Source organism: Bos mutus, chromosome 19 (genome assembly GCF_027580195.1).
Source record: "Bos mutus isolate GX-2022 chromosome 19, NWIPB_WYAK_1.1, whole genome shotgun sequence".
NCBI lineage: Eukaryota > Metazoa > Chordata > Mammalia > Artiodactyla > Bovidae > Bos > Bos mutus.
Window position 1 is genome coordinate 42,778,424 of NC_091635.1, and position 18,765 is coordinate 42,797,188.

General features: G+C 45.6%; 1 protein-coding gene across 1 annotated transcript in view; it reads right to left on the reverse strand.

Annotated features, from left to right (window-relative positions):
• Positions 1-1,636: 1,636 nt before the first annotated feature.
• Positions 1,637-18,765, reverse strand: part of LOC102268987 (galectin-9-like) — a 56,612-nt gene continuing 39,483 nt past the window's right edge. The window contains 3 exon segments of the mRNA XM_014478519.2: positions 1,637-1,803; positions 6,427-6,499; positions 6,912-7,031. Coding sequence (XP_014334005.2) covers positions 1,637-1,803; positions 6,427-6,499; positions 6,912-7,031 — 360 coding nt within the window.

Sequence of the window (18,765 nt, forward strand, 5' to 3'; positions counted from 1 at the left end):
TCTTCCTCTATATGGTGGTGAAATGCACATTACATAAAACTGACCATCTAAGTAGTTTTAACTGTGCAGTTTAATGGTATAGAGTCAACTCCCATAGTTGTGGAACCAACACCACCACCAGGCAGCTCCAGAACTCTTTCATCTTGCATACAGCTCCTGACCTCCTGACATTTTTGAATTGTAAATATTCAAAAATTTGAAAACACTGAGAGGGTCAGATAGACTCAGGTGGGACCCAGACAGGCTATTCTGTGCCTCCTAACATGTATCGCCTCACTGAACTCACACCAAGACCCATGAGACAGCAGAGACCGTGCTCCTTCTACAGATAAGAAAACTGAGGCTGGGAGAGGTGAAGTCACTTGTCTCAGATCCCCCAGCCAGTGAGAATGGCAGAGCTGGGGATTTGACCAGGATTCAGTTTGATTCCCAAGCCCGGGTTCTTTCTACAACCACATGGCCTCCTAAGCAGAGTGGGGATAGAGAGAAACAGAGATGAGTGGCCAAGGAGTCCAGGAGACTGAGTGGGTGTCCCAGATAGAGACAGCGACACAAAGACAGGACCAGAGAGCTAGAGGCGTATCCCCAGAGTCACCTGGATAGGAGACTGGTTGACATCTGTGGGTTCATGCAGCAGACCCTGGGCACAAAGAATGGGACCCCAAACCCAGCCCCAGGGACAGGTATTGGGTGGGCAGACTGACCTGGAAACTTCTGCAGGCACGGCGCCCATATGTAGATGGTGTTGACTTCACTGAAGGGCACGCGGTGAAGAGGTCCCCGTACACCATCACCTATCGAGATGTGAGCACATGCCAGGAAGGGTCCCCAGCCAGGTGGGAGGACACCCGAGCCTCTGGGACGCCTGCTACTAGAACTTTAAACCTAAGTCTAGTTTTCATGTTTATTCCCTGTAGGTCCAGGCATCAGCCTTCAGAGCTGTGCCAGTTATAGGAACATGCTTGGGACCCAAAGGGCATCCAAACACAATCTCTACATGCATTTAGTTGTTGGCTTTTTAATTCTTCTGGTTGTTGGTTTATCACAGTAGGTTTATCTCTCTAGTCCTGGCTCACCTGGGTTCGACAAATGTTGCTGGGGAGCAGAGGAGAGGTGAGATCACATTGCATGATGAGAGGGTGGGGACATTCGTGTTCACACAAAGAAGCACAGACACAAATGGACTCACACCCCACCCCCCAAGCCCAGAGACAGTGCTCTGCTTGCAAAAGCAATGTGAAATGTCCTGTAAAGCTCAGCCGTGAATAACACCTGGATAAAGGCAGCAACAGGTGACAGAAAAAGTAATGTTCCCAGGGACCTGGAGGGGAAGAAGGGCTACACAGAGGAATGGAAATAACTTGAACACCCAGGAGGCCAAAAAGCACCAGGGTGACTTATCTAGTGCTTATGTCTGGGGTAAAAGTAATAGGTGTGCCTGTAGATGCAGGTGAAGGTGTGTCAGGAGACTGCAGTCTTATAAGGAGATAGTTCTCTGTACAAAGATGTTGCTCACGTGACTAGTTAAAGGCTGCTCACCGGGTCTGATTGCATGGGACAGGCAGTTGAAGAGAAGAGAGGAGAGTTCCAACTCACCTTCAACTCCGAGCTCTCTACCTGGAAGCAGAGCTCAAACTTACTCCCTCCTCTGGAAGGGCATCTCACAAATCTTCTCCTCAGTACCCCATTTTCCTTCTTGCCTTGTGTTGCAGATCACATAGTCACTGCTGTCATCTTCAAACTGAGCGCAGAAGTAGAAGGCAATGTCATTGTCCCCAGTTGGTTTTGAGGTCCACAGCAAACCTGGGGGAGAGGGAAATCAGACAGCACATCACCCAAGAGTGGCACTTCATAGACATTCTACCTGTAGATCCTGTTTTTTGTTTCTGTGTTTTTGTAGATTGACTTGCAAGGTTTTAGTTTCCCTACCAGGGATCAAACCCTTGTACTCTGCAGTACAAGCATGGAATCCTGACCACTGGGCTTCAGGGAAGCTTCCAGAGCCCTTTGCTTTCTCACCTAAGGGGATGAGGCTTCCCTCATAGCTCAGCTGGTAAAGAATCTGCCTGCAATGCAGGAGACCTGGGTTGGGAAGATGCCCTGGAGAAGGGAAAGGCTACCCACTCCAGTATTCTGACCTGGAGAATTCCATGGACTATACAGTCCATGGGGTCACAAAGAGTTGGACACAACAGAGAGACTTTCACTTTCACTTTTTCACTAAGGGCGTGATTTATGGATGCATCCTGAACACCAGGGTGCTGTGTGAGCTCTCGGCCATCAGGGCCCTTGGAAACTGGTGTAAATTTGAGCCTAACTGCTCCCTCTGGGAATACAGAAATGAAAGGAAACTCCAAGTGACTCTAGAGTGAGAAAATTTAAGTCCCTGTTACTCTTAAAGTTGGAGAATAGTGTTTCGAAATCAGTCAGTTCAGTTGCTCAGTCGTGTCTGACTCTTTGTGACCCCATGGACTGCAGCACGCCAGGCCTCCCTGTCCATTACCAACTCCTGGAGTCCACCCAAAGCCATGTCCATTGAATCGGTGACGCCATCCAACCATCTCATCCTCTGTCTTCCCCTTCTCCTCCTGCCCTCCATCTTTCCCAGCCTCAGGGTCTTTTCAAATGAGTCAGCTCTTTGCATCAGGTGATTAAGTGTTGGTGTTTCAGCCTTAGCATCAGTCCTTCCAATGAACACCCAGGACTGATCTCCTTTAGGTTGGACTGGTTGGACCTCCTTGCAGTCCAAGGGACTGGACTCTCAAGAGTCTTTTCCAACACCACAGTTAAAAGCATCAATTCTTCGGTGCTCAGCTTTCTTCACAGTCCAACTCTCACATCCATACATGACCACTGGAAAAACCATAGCCTTGACTAGATGGACCTTTGTTTCTGAAATATCTGGGTGTAATTTTCCCTTTGCCACTCTCCAGTTTCATTGCTGTGTTCCTTTGAAAATTCCGCCCCAGGGAAGGAGAGAACAGCAGCTCCCATTGAAAGGGGGATCCTCGGAGGTAGAGATAGGCTCTATTAGACAGAGTGGGAGTAGAAAGCCATCCTGTGCTGGGAGGAAGGGTCAGCAGAGGGAGAGGGAGAGAGAGGGATGGAAGTTCAGAGTTGAGGTGCTGGATTCCCCTGCTGGGAGAGTTTCTGGGGAACTGGTGCCTCACTTCCCTCCGAGTCCCTGGGGGCACGCAGGGCTCTCAGAGTCCATGGTCAGTGTGGCTGTGTCACCTGGCAGGGGAGGCAGTGGCAGAGGAAGTCATCTAGAATGGACATGTGAAGGTAGGGTTATAGAGGGAGGGGCCTGGAAGGATCCAGAAGGTCCCAGACCCCATGCAAAGTGATGAGAGGACCAGCAGGGACGGAAGCCAGCTGGAGTTGGACAGAGAGGCTTCAGAGAGAGACCACGTGTCCAGAGGGGCCTCGGTGGACAGTGTGGACCTCAGGGTGCAGCCCATGTGGACCCCACCCATACGGGGCACAGGCCCCAGGTCTCCCCGCCACCCAGAGCTCAGCAGAGTTCAGCCAGGGCTGCGTGAACACCTGAGCACCCTCCTGACTCTGAGAATATGCACAGGCCCTCCTCTGTTCCCAGATAGGCCCCTTGGGAAGGCGGGGGATGGGAAACAGAGCTGAGATATTTATATTTCGAATTGATTTTAAGGTCTTTACAGCAAACACCTTAAAACTGAAAGAGATTAAATTGCAACTTTGATGACAAGTTTATGTCCAGGACACCTCAAATGAGGTTTCTGAAGTAGATGAGGGTGGGTGTAGGAAATAGAACAAGTTGATGTTTCTGTAACTCTGGGTCATCCTGTACAAAGTTCAGCCCCAGAACTCCGTCTCTGGGCTGGCCTGCTTCCCTCCCTAACTGTGAGCCTCCATCCCCCCCTGTCTCTGGAGAGTCTGGTTAATGGTACCCTGGATGCTATGGTGGGTGGCAAGGGTCTTGTTGGCAGGGCTGGGCCTTCCCATCTCCTGAGCCAGAACGCAGGTGCTCATAGGATGCTGGGTGGACCCTCCTGAGCTGACAGCATTGTGGTTCACTCAGGGTGAGGCTGAGAGACAACAATTTCCGGTGCATGTTTCCTCCTGAGGGAAGAACAGTCCCAGCGATGGGGACCCTGTGTCCGTCCTGGAGACCCCCTGCTATCCCTGTGAAGGACAGGGGCTGTGGGGAGAAGACGGTGGTCAGTGGGTGTTTTCCTGAAAATCTGCACTTGCATCTCAGGTTCAAAGGATTTGTTAACAAAATAAGCCACTCATTGAAAAGTGAAAGTGAAGTCGCTCAGTTGTGTCCGACTCTTTGCGACCCCATGGACTGTAGCCTACCAGGTTCCTCAGTCCATGGGATTTTCCAGGCAAGAATACTGGAGTGGGTTGCCATTTCCTTCTCCAGGGGATCTTCCCGACCCAGGGATTGAACCAGGGTCTCCTGCATTGTAGGCAGACACTTTACCGTCTGAGCTACCAGGGAAGCCACTCATTATATACAATAAATAATACCAGTATTTATTAGAGAATTATCTAGCTTACTTTCAATATACTAACATTAAAGGCAAAGACGAAGATCATGGCATCCGGTCCCATCACTTCATGGGAAATAGATGGAGAAACAGTGGAAACAGTGTCAGACTTTATTTTTCTGGGCTCCAAAATCACTGCAGATGGTGACTGCAGCCATGAAATTAAAAGACGCTTACTCCTTGGAAGGACAGTTATGACCAACCTAGATAGCATATTCAAAAGCAGAGACATTACTTTGCCAACAAATGTTCGTCTAGTCAAGGCTATGGTTTTTCCTGTGGTCATGTATGGATGTGAGAGTTGGACTGTGAAGAAGGCGGAGCGCCGAAGAATTGATGCTTTTGAACTGTGGTGTTGGAGAAGACTCTTGAGAGTCCCTTGGACTGCAAGGAGATCCAACCAGTCCATTCTGAAGGAGATCAGCCCTGGGATTTCTTTGGAGGGAATGATGCTAAAGCTGAAACTCCAGTACTTTGGCCACCTTATACAAAGAGTTGACTCATTGGAAAAGACTCTGATGCTGGGAGGGATTGGGGGCAGGAGGAGAAGGGGACGACAGAGGATGAGATGGCTGGATGGCATCACTGACTCGACGGACGTGAGTCTCAGTGAACTCCGGGAGTTGGTGTTGGACAGGGAGGCCTGGCGTGCTGCGATTCATGGGGTCGCAAAGAGTCGGACACAACTGAGCGACTGATCTGATCTGATCTGATCTGAAAGGCAAAGAGAAACAGAAACAGCAGAAGATACATCGCCCAATTGGGTTTTGACATCCAGACTCAAACAGCGCTGGCAAGTCCTATGATACAGCACATCTGGAGTCCCAGTTGGGAAAGGGTCCCAGGCAGCATGTCTGCTCCATGGGTGAGAGTTCAAAGGTTGCAGTTTGGAGTTCTCACTTACAATCCCAGGACACAAACTGATACCATCATCCATCTGTGAGCAAATTGCAGCTCTGGTTTCATGTTAATACTGTTGCTTTATCTTATAAAACTTAGAATATTGTTAAGCCTGGGGCTTGGTTGACCTGGGCTCCTCCAAGGGCTCAACAGTTTCAAGATTTGTCCACTATCTTATCTATGATGCCACAGGTCTTGCATTCAGAGCAAACAGTCAGGGTACTCACAGTCAGAGCAGTGTCCAGGCAGCTCAGAAGCAAGGTCAGAGGCCTGTTCTGCTCTGTTTGAAGCCTGAACAAGACTACTTATATAATTTGCCTAAGAGTGGCCCTGCCTCCTTCTCTCCATCCCCTTCAGCCGCTGGCCTGGGTATTGGGTACCAGGCTAGGGGCCAAGTGCAGCTGTGAACAGAACAGAAGGAGGCTCGGCTCCACGGACCTTCCAGGCCTGGAGTGAGGAAGTTACACAGATATTCTGAGGTTGAGAGAAGGAGCCCCTCAGGCTCTGAGAGGATGTGACAGGGTCAGATTTGTGTAGGGAATAGGCTATGCACAGGCCTGTACTATAATTAACAGGGCTTCTTTGAAAAATAAGAATGACCTTCTCATCACCCCCAGGTGAAGGGCTGGGAGCAGTAAAAAGTACAGTGTGGAAAGACATCTTGAAAACAAGATGTTGAAGTACTGATGTGACTGATGGAAAACTGTTAGTGACTGTTCCCTTAACCAGAGCCTTGAGGGAGTTGCTGAGAAAGAGTGTCACTAGCCAAAGGGCTAAACAAAGTCATGAAAGGCCTGAAGGTTTGACATTGAGGACTGTGCATTGTATCAAATCCCCGATCTGAGATTGTAAAGAACAGATGTCTCTAGAGCACGAACAAGGAAGTAGATGTTAACAATAAAAGGCATGCTAGCATTAGGATCTGGGGCTTTTGCCTGCGAATGGCATCGGCCCCCTGACCCCCACCTTATTTCCGAGTCTTCTTTTTCCTTACTCTTCTGTGGCACCGCTCCCTCAGATCGGTTCATTGTTGGGCTGGTCCTGACATTTGGCAGCTGAACAGGGTCCTGAGGGCACAAGTAGATTTTGAGGCTTTTTTTGACAGTGCCAGAAGACGTGGGGAATTCCAGCCGGGAGATCAGAGGACAGTGGAAGCATTTGGTAAGTACACCCCCGTGGATTTGTCAATCAGGGACACGATGGGGCAATCACCTTCTAAACATGCTGACTATATTGTGCTTCTAAACACCTTTACTATGTAGCTCTGGAGTGAAAGTGAAAGAATAGAATTTTTTTGGAAATTATTTCAGGCAATTCATAAGCACTGTTACTGGTTGGACCCAGAAAAAGGGACTTTGCGTCTTAATGAGTGGCAAGAAGTGATGCGTTGTTTGGGTAGAGCCTGTCAGTCTGGGGAACGCATTCCTGTAAGTGTGTGGTCTCTGTGTAACCTTATTCATATTCCTTTGGCTCCTTTACAGTCTGAACGGTCTGACTCTTCTGACTGAGAATCCGATACTCCTGCTCCTCCTGTATCTCAGGAGTCACCTGTCTGGCTGCCTCATATTTATGAATATCTGGATAAAGGGAAATATAATCCTTTGGAAGGGGAGAGAGGCTCAATTTTTGAGTCCTAAATCCCATGTTAAACTGGACACCATCCTGAAGCTTTCCCTTTATCGCCAGTCTCACAGCCTTCGGCTCCTTGGCGGAGCCCCTATAGTTCAGGAACCTCGTCCACTAGACCCCAGTACACCATGGGGAGATGGGGTATTTAGAGGCGTGGTCACAATACCAAAGACACCTGCACCTACTCTCTCACCTTTTCAGCAAGCTGTACAAGCAGCGAGGCGGGAAGGCGACCTTGATGCTTTGATTTTGCCTGTTATCATGACTGAGGTGCTCCCTAATGCTCAACTTCCACAAGGCGGAGTACAATTTGAACATACTCCTCTCTCTCTTTCAAAACTATTAAGGAGATTAAACAGGCATGCACACAATATGGATCTACATCTCCTTACACCACAGGTCTTATTCAAGGGTTGGCTCAGTCTGGATGACTCATTCCATATGATTGGGAAATGATTGCTAGAACCTGCTTATCCACTTCAGAATTTTTACAATTCTGAACCTGGTGGCAAGATGAAGCCTCTCAACAGGCTCAAAGAAATGCAGCTGCTAATCCTCCTCTTAATATTACTGTGGAGCAATTAATGGGGTCAGGGGCGTATCAAGGGATTCAGAGACAATTAAATTCGATGATCAACTTATAAGTCAAATTAGATTTATTTGTCTTAGGGCATGGGAAAAGGTTAGCCCTCAGAACAGTCTTCTTCTTTTGTTAATGTGAAACAATCTAATGGAGAAATTTATACTGATTTTATTGCCCGATTAAAACAAAATCTGGTGAGAACTATTGCTCAAACTGAATTAAGGGATATGTTATTACCGATGCTTGCCTATGATAATGCAAATTCAGAATGTCAAAAGGTTTTACACCCTCTCAAAGCACGAGGAAAGCTTTTAGAAGATTATATTAAGGTTTGTCATGATATTGGATCAGAACCCTATAAGATGCAATTGTTGGCTCAAGCCATTACGGGCTTGAAACAACAAACGAATCAGCAAGTTAAATGTTTTAGTTGTGGTAAGAGAGGACATGTGCAGAAAAATTGCAAGACTAATAAAAACACACCTAATAAGCCTACTCCCTTGGAAGGAAAGTTATGACCAACCTAGACAGGATATTCGGAGAAGGCAATGGCACCCCACTCCAGTACTCTTGCCTGGAAAATCCCATGAATGAAGGACCTGGTGGGCTGCAGTCCATGGGGTCTCGAAGAGTTCACTTTCACTTTTCACTTTCATGCATTGGAGAAGGAAATGGCAACGTGTTCTTGCCTGGAGAATCCCAGGGACGGGGGAGCCTGGTGGGCTGCCGTCTATGGGGTCACACAGAGTCGGACACGACTGCAGCGACTCAGCAGCAGCAGCAGCAGCAGACAGCACATTAAAAAGCAGAGACATTACTTCATCAACAAAGGTCCGTCCAGTCAAGGCTATGTTTTTCCAGTGGTCATGTATGGATGTGAGAGTTGGACTGTGAAGAAAGCTGAGCGCCAAAGAATTGATGCTTTTGAACTGTGGTGTTGGAGAAGACTCTTGAGAGTCCCTTGGACTGCAAGGAGATCCAATCAGTCCATCCTAAAGGAGATCAGTCCTGGGTGTTTCATTGGAAGCACTCATGTTGAAACTGAAACTCCAATACTTTGGCCACCTGATGTGAAGAGCTGACTCATCTGAAAAGACCCTGATGCTGGGAAAGATTGAGGGCAGGAGGAGAAGAGGATGACAGAGGATGAGATGGCTGGATGGCATCACCGACTCAATGGACATGGGTTTGGGTGGATTCCAGGAGTTGGTGATGGACAGGGAGGCCTGGCGTGCTGCAGTCCATGGGGTCGGACACGACTGAGCAACTGAACTGAACTAAACTGAAGCCTACTCCCACAAATGAAAAGATACAGGTTATGCCCTTGCTGTAATAAAGACAATCATTGGGCTAATCAGTGTAGATCTAAATTTCATAAAATTGGATCCCCTTTGTCTGGAAACTGGAAGAAGGGCCCCATTCAAACAATATGAGCTCTCAACAAACCTGGAACGCTGCTCCTTTTGTGTACCCAGCCAGCGAACAGCAACCGCATCCAGCCCTCCCAAACCAAACACCTGGATTGCCAACCTCCTTCCTGCAACATCCGGGAGCACAGCATTAGATATTCCCATCATTGATAATTTACTTCTCATGCCAGCTATGGGAATTTATAAAATCCATACTGGAATTAAAGGTCCAATACCTAAAGGAAATGTGGGATTATTATTAGGATGCAGTAGTTTAACACGGAGAAGGCAATGGCACCCCACTCCAGTACTCTTGCCTGGAAAATCCCATGAATGGAGGACCTGGTGGGCTGCAGTCCATGGGGTCGCTAAGAGTCAGACATGACTGAATCGACTTAGCAGCAGCAGCAGCAGCAGTTTAACAAGTAAGAGAGTTCTAGTCCTAATGGGGATTATAGATGAAAATTATGAGGGCGAAATTTCTATTATGATGAAAACAGAGTATCCTTATCAAATAATAAAAGGAGATCATATTGCTCAATTGTTATTATTACCTTATATCACTACTAGTAAATCTCATATTAATAGAACTGGAGGATTTGGAAGTACAGGAAAACAGGTATATTGGCAAACTTTTGTATCTGATTCTAGACCTACATTATCTGTATATTAATAACAAGCAATTTTCAGGACTAATATCTAAAAAGCATTGGCCAATTTCTTGGCCTTTAACAGATGTTCCTATTATGTTAACTGGAATTGGAACTATGCAAAATATTCAAAAAAGTACTAGTATTTTGACCTTTTCAGGTTCCAAAAAACAACCTGCAACTTTACAATCTTTAATTGCAGATATCCCCACTAATTTATGGGGACGAGATCTACTGATGCAGTGGGGAGCTTATGTAACAATTCCTACATATCCTGTCAAGCTAAACAAATCATGACAAATATGGGATACAATCCTGTTCAAAATACACAGGTTTTAGTGGAGGCCACTGCCAAACAACAAAAAACAGCACTTAAATTGACATGGAAATCTGATGAGCCTGTTTGGACAGAGCGGTGGCCCTTATCACGTGAAAAGTTACAGGCTCTTGAACAGCTGCTAAGTCGCTTCAGTCGTGTCCGACTCTGTGCGACCCATAGACGGCAGCCCACCAGGCTCGCCCGTCCCTGGGATTCTCCAGGCAAGAACACTGGAGTGGGCTGCCATTTCCTTCTCAATCTTGAACAGCTAGTAGAGGAACAATTACCTCTTAATCATATTGCCTCAACTACTAGTCCTTGGTATTCTCCTGTCTCTGTTATTAAGAAGAAATCTGGGAAAAGGAGAATGTTAACTGATTTAAGAAAAATTAATGCTGTAATCATACCTATGGGTGCTTTACAACCAGGCATTCCATCACCTTCTCTGATACCACAAAACTGGAAAATAAAAGTCCTTGATTTTAAAGATTGTTTTTATACTGTTCCTCTATAAGAATCGGATGCCCTCCATTTTGCTTTTACTGTACCATCAGGTAATAATAAAAAAAGCAATGTCTCGATATTATTGGAAGGTACTGCCACAAGGAATGCTTAATAGTCCTCAGTTCAGTTCAGTTCAGTTCAGTCACTCATTCGTGTCCGACTCTTGGCAATCCCATGAATCCCAGCACGCCAGGCCTCCCTGTCCATCACCAACTCCCGGAGTTCACCCAGACTCACGTCCATCGAGTCAGCAATGACATCCAGCCATCTCATCCTCTGTCGTCCCCTTCTCCTCCTGCCCCCAATCCCTCCCAGCATCAGAGTCTTTTCCAATGAGTCAACTCTTTGCATGAGGTGGCCAAAGTACTGGAGTTTCAGCTTTAGCATCATTCCTTCCAAAGAAATCCCAGGGCTGATCTCCTTCAGAATGGACTGGTTGGATCTCCTTGCAGTCCAAGGGACTCTCAAGAGTCTTCTCCAACACCACAGTTCAAAAGCATCAATTCTTCGGCACTCAGCTTTCTTCACAGTCCATTTCTTACATCCATACATGACCACTGGAAAAACCATAGCCTTCACTAGACGGACCTTTGTTGGCAAAGTAATGTCTCTGCTTTTGAATATGCTATCTAGGTTGGTCATAACTTTCCTTCCAAGGAGTAAGTGTCTTTTAACTTCATGGCTGCTGTCTAATAGTCCTACATTATGTCAATTATATGTCTCCCATCCACTTGAATTTATTAGAAAACAATTCCCTCATGCTTATATTATCCGTTGTATGGATGACATACTTTTAGCTTCTCCTTCTGCCAAGGAACTTCAACATATTTTCTTAAATACAGAGATTAAATTAAAAGAATATAGGTTACATATTGCTGTTGATAAATTACCAGAGCAGGAACCATATACCTATTTAGGATATATATTGCAAAAAAATATTATTAAACCAAAAAAAATACAAATTCAAACTGATTCCTTAAAAACTTTAAATGATTCTCAGAAATTATTAGGAGATATAAATTGGTTGTGACCATCTTTAGGGATTCTTAATCATTCCTTGACACGGCAGACTCTGATTTAAATACCCTCGGGGTACTAACCAGAGAAGGCAATGGCACCCCACTCCAGTACTCTTGCCTGGAAAATCCCATGGATGGAGGAGCCTGGTAGGATGCAGTCCATGGGGTCGCTAAGAGTTGGGCACGACAGAGAGACTTCACTTCCACTTTTCACTTTCATGCGTTGGAGAAGGAAATGGCAACCCACTCCAGTGTTCTTGCCTGGAGAATCCCAGGGACGGGGAGCCTGGTGGGCTGCCGTCTATGGGGTTGCACAGAGTTGGACACAACTGAAGCGACTTAGCAGCAGCAGCAGCAGCAGGGGTACTAACAGAACAGGCTAAAGAGGAATTGGATCTTGTAAATCAAGCTATACAGAAAAGACAAATTAAATAAGTAGATTTGACTGTACCAATTCCTTCACTTATTCTTCCTACTTTAGATTCCCCTACAGGAATATTATGGCAACTGCAGGGTTGAATGGAGATTTTTATCCCACACTCCTAAGAAAATAATGACTTCTTACATAATGCTTATTTTCTTTCTTGTTTCAAAAATGAGATCCAGATGTATACAACTTTCTGGTTATGATCCATATGAAATTTTTCTTCCTTTCATTAATGATCAAACCCATAGATTACTTGTTACCAGAAAGGGTTGGCAAATTGCCATTGCTGATTTTGTAGGTGAGGTTCATAACCATTTTCCAAAATCACCTTTGATTACTATTGCTGCTAAACACAAATGGATAATTCCTATTATTACTAAAAAAATTCCTCTTGCTAACTCCCCTGTGTATTTTACTGACGCAAATAAAACTCTCAAAGCCGGTTATATTGGACCCACAACAAAGATCTGGCAATCTACCCCAGCCTCTGTTCAACAGAAGCTATTGCTACCTTATTACAGGGTATTTCTGTAGGATTAAATATTGTATCAGATTCTCAATATGCTGTACGGATAACACAAATTATTGAAACCATATCTCTACCAAGGTCTTCTTCTAAATCATCTATTATTATGCAATATTATCTCAATTACAAAACATAGTAAGGCTTCGTTCTGCCCCCTCTTACATTACACATATCAGATCTCATTCTAATTTGCCTGGACCATTGGCAAAGGGCAATGATTCCATCGACTCTTTGTTCATTGCTTGTCTTACTCCTTATGAATTTCATCAACTCACACATATAATACACATGGTTTGATGAATAAATTTCAATTATCCAGACAGGAAGCCCGAGGTATTGTTTCTGCCTGCCCCACATGTACTGTTACTCACCACGTTCCTATAACTACAGGGGTTAATCCCAGAAGCCTTTGTCCCAGTGATATTTGGCAGACTAATGTTACTCATGTCCCTTCTTTCAGACATATGGGAGCTGTTCATATTTCTGTGGATACTTATTCAGGCATAATTTATGCTTCTGCTCATCCTGGAGAAACATCTGCTCATGTTATCTCACACTTTATGCAAGCCTTTTCTTACATGGGCCTACCAAAACATGTTAAAACTGATAATGGCCCTGCATATGTGAGTCATGGTTTTGCAAAATTTTTATCTGATTGGAATATTTCTCATTCTACAGGTATTCCATATAATTTTCAAGGCCAGGCTTTTACACACTCATCGTACTCTTAAAAATATGCTATTTAAATAGAAAGGGGGAGAAAAGTATGGCATATTGATGACACCAAAAGAGAAATTAACCCAAGCTTTATTTACTTTAAAGTTTTTGGATTTAAGATTGGATCATACAACACCAGCAGCAACACTGCATTTTCAGAACACCATTCTTAGTGAAAATTATACTCCTGGTCAAATGATTGCAGATAATACTCCAGTATGGTGGAAAAATGCTATGAATAATTGGTGTAAGGGCCTTAGACTTAAGAAAGGACGAGGTTATGCTCGTCATTTCAGATGATGGTCAACACCACTGAGTACCAGGAAGACATGTCAAAGAAAGGAAAGAAGAGGACATAGTTCGACATCAACCCTCCTGGAGAGCCGCCAGTGATGGGGAAAACAAGACTGATGATCAGCAACCACCCCAAACTGGTTCCAAGGACCAAACAAAGCCAAACTGCCCACTTGGGGTCAGCTGAAGAAATTGACCATTGAAGGGGAAGAATCGGTCAAAGAACAGGGACAGTCTTTGACTTCGGCTACCTTGTTCCTGGCTGTGTTATCTGTGGTAACCACCACATCTGGCAGCCAATCACCAAGAAAGTCGAGGGACAGGACATGGAAGCAACCTAGATGTCCATTGGCAGACGAATGGATAAGAAAGCTGTGGTACATATACACAATGGAATATTACGCAGCTATTAAAATGAATGCATTTGAGTCAATTCTAATGAGGTGGATGAAACTGGAGCCTGTCATACAGAGCAAAGTAAGTTAGAAAGAAAAACACTAATACAGTATATTAACACATGTATATGGAATTTAGAAAGATGGTAACGATGACCTTATATGTGACAGCAAAAGAGACATAGATGTAAAGAACAGACTTTTAGACTCTGTGGGAGAAGACGAGGGTGGGATAATTTGAGACGATAGCATTGAAACATGTATATTACCATATGTGAAACAGATCGCCAGTCCAGGTTCGATGCATGAGACAGGGTGCTCAGGGCTGGTGCACTGGGATGACCCTGAGGGATGGGATGGGGAGGGAGGTGAGAGGGAGGGGCAGGATGGGGAACACATGTACATCCATGGCTGATTCATGTGGATGTATGGCAAAAACCACCACAATATTGTAAAGTAATTAGCCTCCAATTAAAATTTTTTTAAAAAGTTGAGGGACAACAACATCAATTAGCAATTATTGCTTTGGTTTCTATGATCACCAATAATCACCAAAAATAAGCTTCAAAAAATAAAAAAGGGAGATACAAAGGGAATGTGCTATGCACAGGCCTGTATTATAATTAACAGGGCTTCTTTGAAAAATAAGAATGACTTTCTCATCAACCCCAGGTGAAGGGCTGGGAGCAGTAAAAAGTATAGCGTGGAAAGACATCTTGAAAACAAGGTGTTGGAGTACTGATGGGACTGGTGGAAAACCCTTAGTGACTGTTCCCTTAACCAGAGCCTTGAGGGAGTTGCTGAGAAAGGGCGTCATTATCAAAGGGCTAAACAATGTCCTGAAAGGCCTGAAGGTTTGACACTGAGGACTGTGCATTGTGTATCTTTATCCCTGATCTGAGATTGTAAGGAACAAGGAAGTGGATGTTAACGATAAAAGGCATGCTAGGATTAGGATCTGGGCTTTTGCCTGCAAATGGAACCAGCCCCCTGACCCCCACTTTATTTCTGAGTCTTCTTTTTCCTTACTCTTCTGTGGCACCGCTCCCTCAGGTTGGTTCGTTGTTGGGCTGGTCCTGACAGTTGGCAGCTTCTAAGAGGAAGAAGTTACAGGAACGGATTGGCAGCTGCTAAGAGGAAGAAGTGGCACGTGCACAGCCCTGAGACAGGAAGGAACCAGGGGAGTGAGGGGGGTGGCTGGACCCCAGCCCAAGCTCCTACGAAGTCCCCAAGCCCTGGCTGGGGATTCAGGGGGCCCCAGGTACCAAAGGGAATCCCACCTGTTCTCGAGGATAAACCTGCTCACCTGAGCAGGCCAATAAGAAGTCATCCTCCCCCTCCTGCCTACCCCACCCAGAGAACAATGGTGACCTTGACCTTTGCCCCCCCCCCACAGCCTCAGAAAGCTCCTCTTCCCGGGTGCTTTCTGCAGCCAGGGGGCAGCCCCCTCTTCTGCTCCTGCTCCTGGGCTCCCATCCTTTCTCCAGGCCCCAGGAAGCCTCCCAAGTCCTCACTGGCATCTCCACTCCTCCTGGGCCCCATCACTTTGTCATGTTCTCTTTCCTGAGCCTCTTGAAAGGACCCAGGCTTATGGTGAAGATGCTTAATTTTAGAGCCAGACAACCTCCAGGTTTGAATTCTAATCGTGCTGCTTGTTACCTGAGTGGCCTTGAGAAGCTTGTTTAACTTCTCTTTGTCTTGGTTTCCTCATCTGTGAGACAGGGATAAATCCCACCTTCTGGGTGAACTTGTGATTGAGAAAAAGTCTGTGGATAAGAATGGCGTGTAGTAGGTTGTCTCTCTACCACCCACTGCTTTCACCCTGGTCCCTCTAAACAAAATTTCCAAATTGATTACATCTCTACTTCCTTTCAGAATGCCTTTTATCTAATGTGGTTTTGAAGGAGGAAACAGACAGAACAGGCTCCATCTTGAAAGCAGGACTCACTCCATCTTGGGCCAGACTGTGGACTTTGTGCTATATGCCCAGCATCTATGGAAATGACATACCAACTGGAAAACCAGACCCTCCTCCGGATGGGAGAGCCCCAGGGCTCGTACGGAGACTCTCCATCACCTAAAAGAATGCCCTAATTATCTGTGTAACCGAATAGAATCATTAATTCTATTACTCTTATTGGGGTATGACCACAGGCCTATTGATAATTGTCCACTGTTAACTGTCTAGGCTTAAGGCATACAAATCATGGGTTAGCTTTATATCTTTCTTTTCCTTTGTTCAGACCAGTTTCAGGGAATTTGGGGAGGTGGGTTTGGGCACCCACACTTAAGGTATATAAGGTTTTCACAAAAACTGGTTGGGGTCCTTGTCTAAGAGGAGACTCTGCCTTGGGCCCGCCAGTGTAATAAACTGCACTCCACTATCTGCATTGCCCTTCTGAGTGAGTTTGTTTCCCAGAACGCATGGCTACAACAGTTTTACAAACTGCCTTCAACACAGTTCTATCTCATAGTCTATTTTCACATTTTTCAAGTTGTTGAAGTCTTTCCTGCCTTCTCCTTTAAGTCAGTTTCATACAAAACTTAAATGCTTAGAGGAGCCAGGCAGGTGATATGTACAGCTGAGCTGGCCAGGTAGGGTACAGTAGGGAGTGGTGGGGACTGCAGCAAAGTAGGCATCATCATCCTTATCGAAAGAGCAATGTCCACTCAGCTGTAACCCATGATCATCTTCCAGTCCAGTCGTTGCAAGAAGGCGGACCCCTTCCAGGCCCCGAAACTGGGCTCTTGTCTAACACTCGGAAATGAATTGTCCGAGGAGACACATGTGCTGACAAAGCAAGAGACTTTATTGGGAAAGGGCACCCGGGTGGAGAGCAGTAGGGTAAGGGAACCCAGGAGAACTGCTCTGCCGCGTGGCTCAAGTCTTGGGTTTTATGGTGATGGAATTAGTTTCCGGGTGGTCTTTGGCCAATCATTCTAATTCAGCGTCTTTCCTGGTGGTGCACGCATCGCTCAGCCAAGGTGGATGCTAGCGAGAGGGATTCTGGGAAGTGGACGGACACGCGGTGTCTCCTTTTGACCTTTCCCGAACTCTTCTGGTTGGGGGTGGCTTACTCGTTCCATACTCCTTATCAGAATCTCCTGTCATAAAACAACTCATGCGAATGGTTACTATGGTGCCTGGCCAGGGTGGGCGGTTTCAATCAGTGTGCTTCCCCTAACACAGTGTGAGCAGTTTCCAAGTCTTTAGGAGGAGACAGAAATCTAGAATACTTTTTTTCTGTAAAACTTTCTAATTTGTGGGGCATAGCCTTTATAAGGAGAAGGAAATGGCAACCCACTCCAGTGATCTTGCATGGAGAATCCTGTGGGCAGAGGAGCCTGGTGGGCAGCCATCTATGGGGTCCCAGAGTTGGACATGTCTGAAGCGACTTAGCAGCAGCAGCAGCAGCAAGCCTTTATAAAGGATTGTAGATGAGTTTCTTTGTGATAGAGACATATCAATATTTGCAATGAGATAATATATCTAGATTTGCTTCAAAATAATCCAGGGGTGGAAAGGGAAGGAGGGTTGGATAGAAGTGAAGCAGATAGGTCAAGAGTTGAAACTGAGGGGTAGGTGTGTGTTGTTTATGATACTGTTATCTCCACATTATATATTTTCTTTGGCAGCAAATTAAAGTAAACACTGTGAAGGCCAAACAAAAAAACACCCACAAGCCTAGTTCAGTCCTTCCCTGTGTCCTTGAGCCGTGCAACCACTCAGAGTCCAGGGAAGCCCCTCCGAGCCCGGTGTGCACAGCTGGCCCTGGGAGATAACCAGTGAGGCCAGGATCCCATTCAGACAGACTGTGCTCTCCATGCACCTTGGGCAGAGGTGTCTTTTGTGGCACCCCTGGCCAGGTCTGAACTCTGCCAGTAAACACTTTGGTGACCTTAAGCAAATCACAATGTCTCTGCACCTCTAAGTTCTTTCTGTTGTCTGTCCATGTCAGTGATTTTGGAGTTGAATCAGCCTGACACAGTGAGGCTGACCAGCATGGTGCTTTCCCTGAAAAAGAATCCCCTCATTTGTTGCTTGAAATTCTCTTAAAAGCCTTTGAGAGACAAGGCTTGAAATGCATCCTTCTGGCAGCATGGGCGCCTCCCTTAAGCATATTCACACGAAGGTATAAAGAACTGAAAGTACAGTGCGATGGGATGAGGTCCTCAGGGCACAGAAGGAAGGCGGGATGGAGGAAGCCCTGTGTAGATGAGGGCGAGCTGTAGAGGTTAATAAGGAGAGATTCCCCCTAAAAAGTTTTATGAGATTTTAATGTCTTAAAAGGTGCCTTCAAATTCTGAAACACAAAATGATTTCAAATCGAGTATAATCCTAAAGACAAGATTACTCATTGGTGCATTGTAATTGCAAAGAATTGGAAACAAATCCAAAGTTCACCAGGAAGAAATAGTGAAATTGATTATGATACCTGATCCAGTCAAAAATAAATAATTGTTTTTAAAAAGAAATACAAGGAGGGAGCCACAAACCAAGGCAAGTGGGCAGCCTCTGGAAACTGGAAATGGCAAAGAAACATTCTTCCCTGAAGCCTTGCTAACACTTGATTTTAGATTTCTGACCTCAGAACTGTAACAGAGTAAATTTGTATTGTTTTAAGCCTGAGTGGCCCAGGACCCCACTGTGTGTGTGTGTGTGTGTGTGTGTGTGAGAGAGAGAGAGAGAGAGAGAGAGAGATCTTAGCAAGAAACAGCAGCACCTGTACGACTCAGGAGGACAGATTTTTTTTCCTTTCAAACTTTGTATTTTGTATCAGGGTAATGCCCATTAACAATGTTGATAGTTTCAGATGAACAGCAAAGAGACTCAGCCATACATATACATGTATCCATTCTC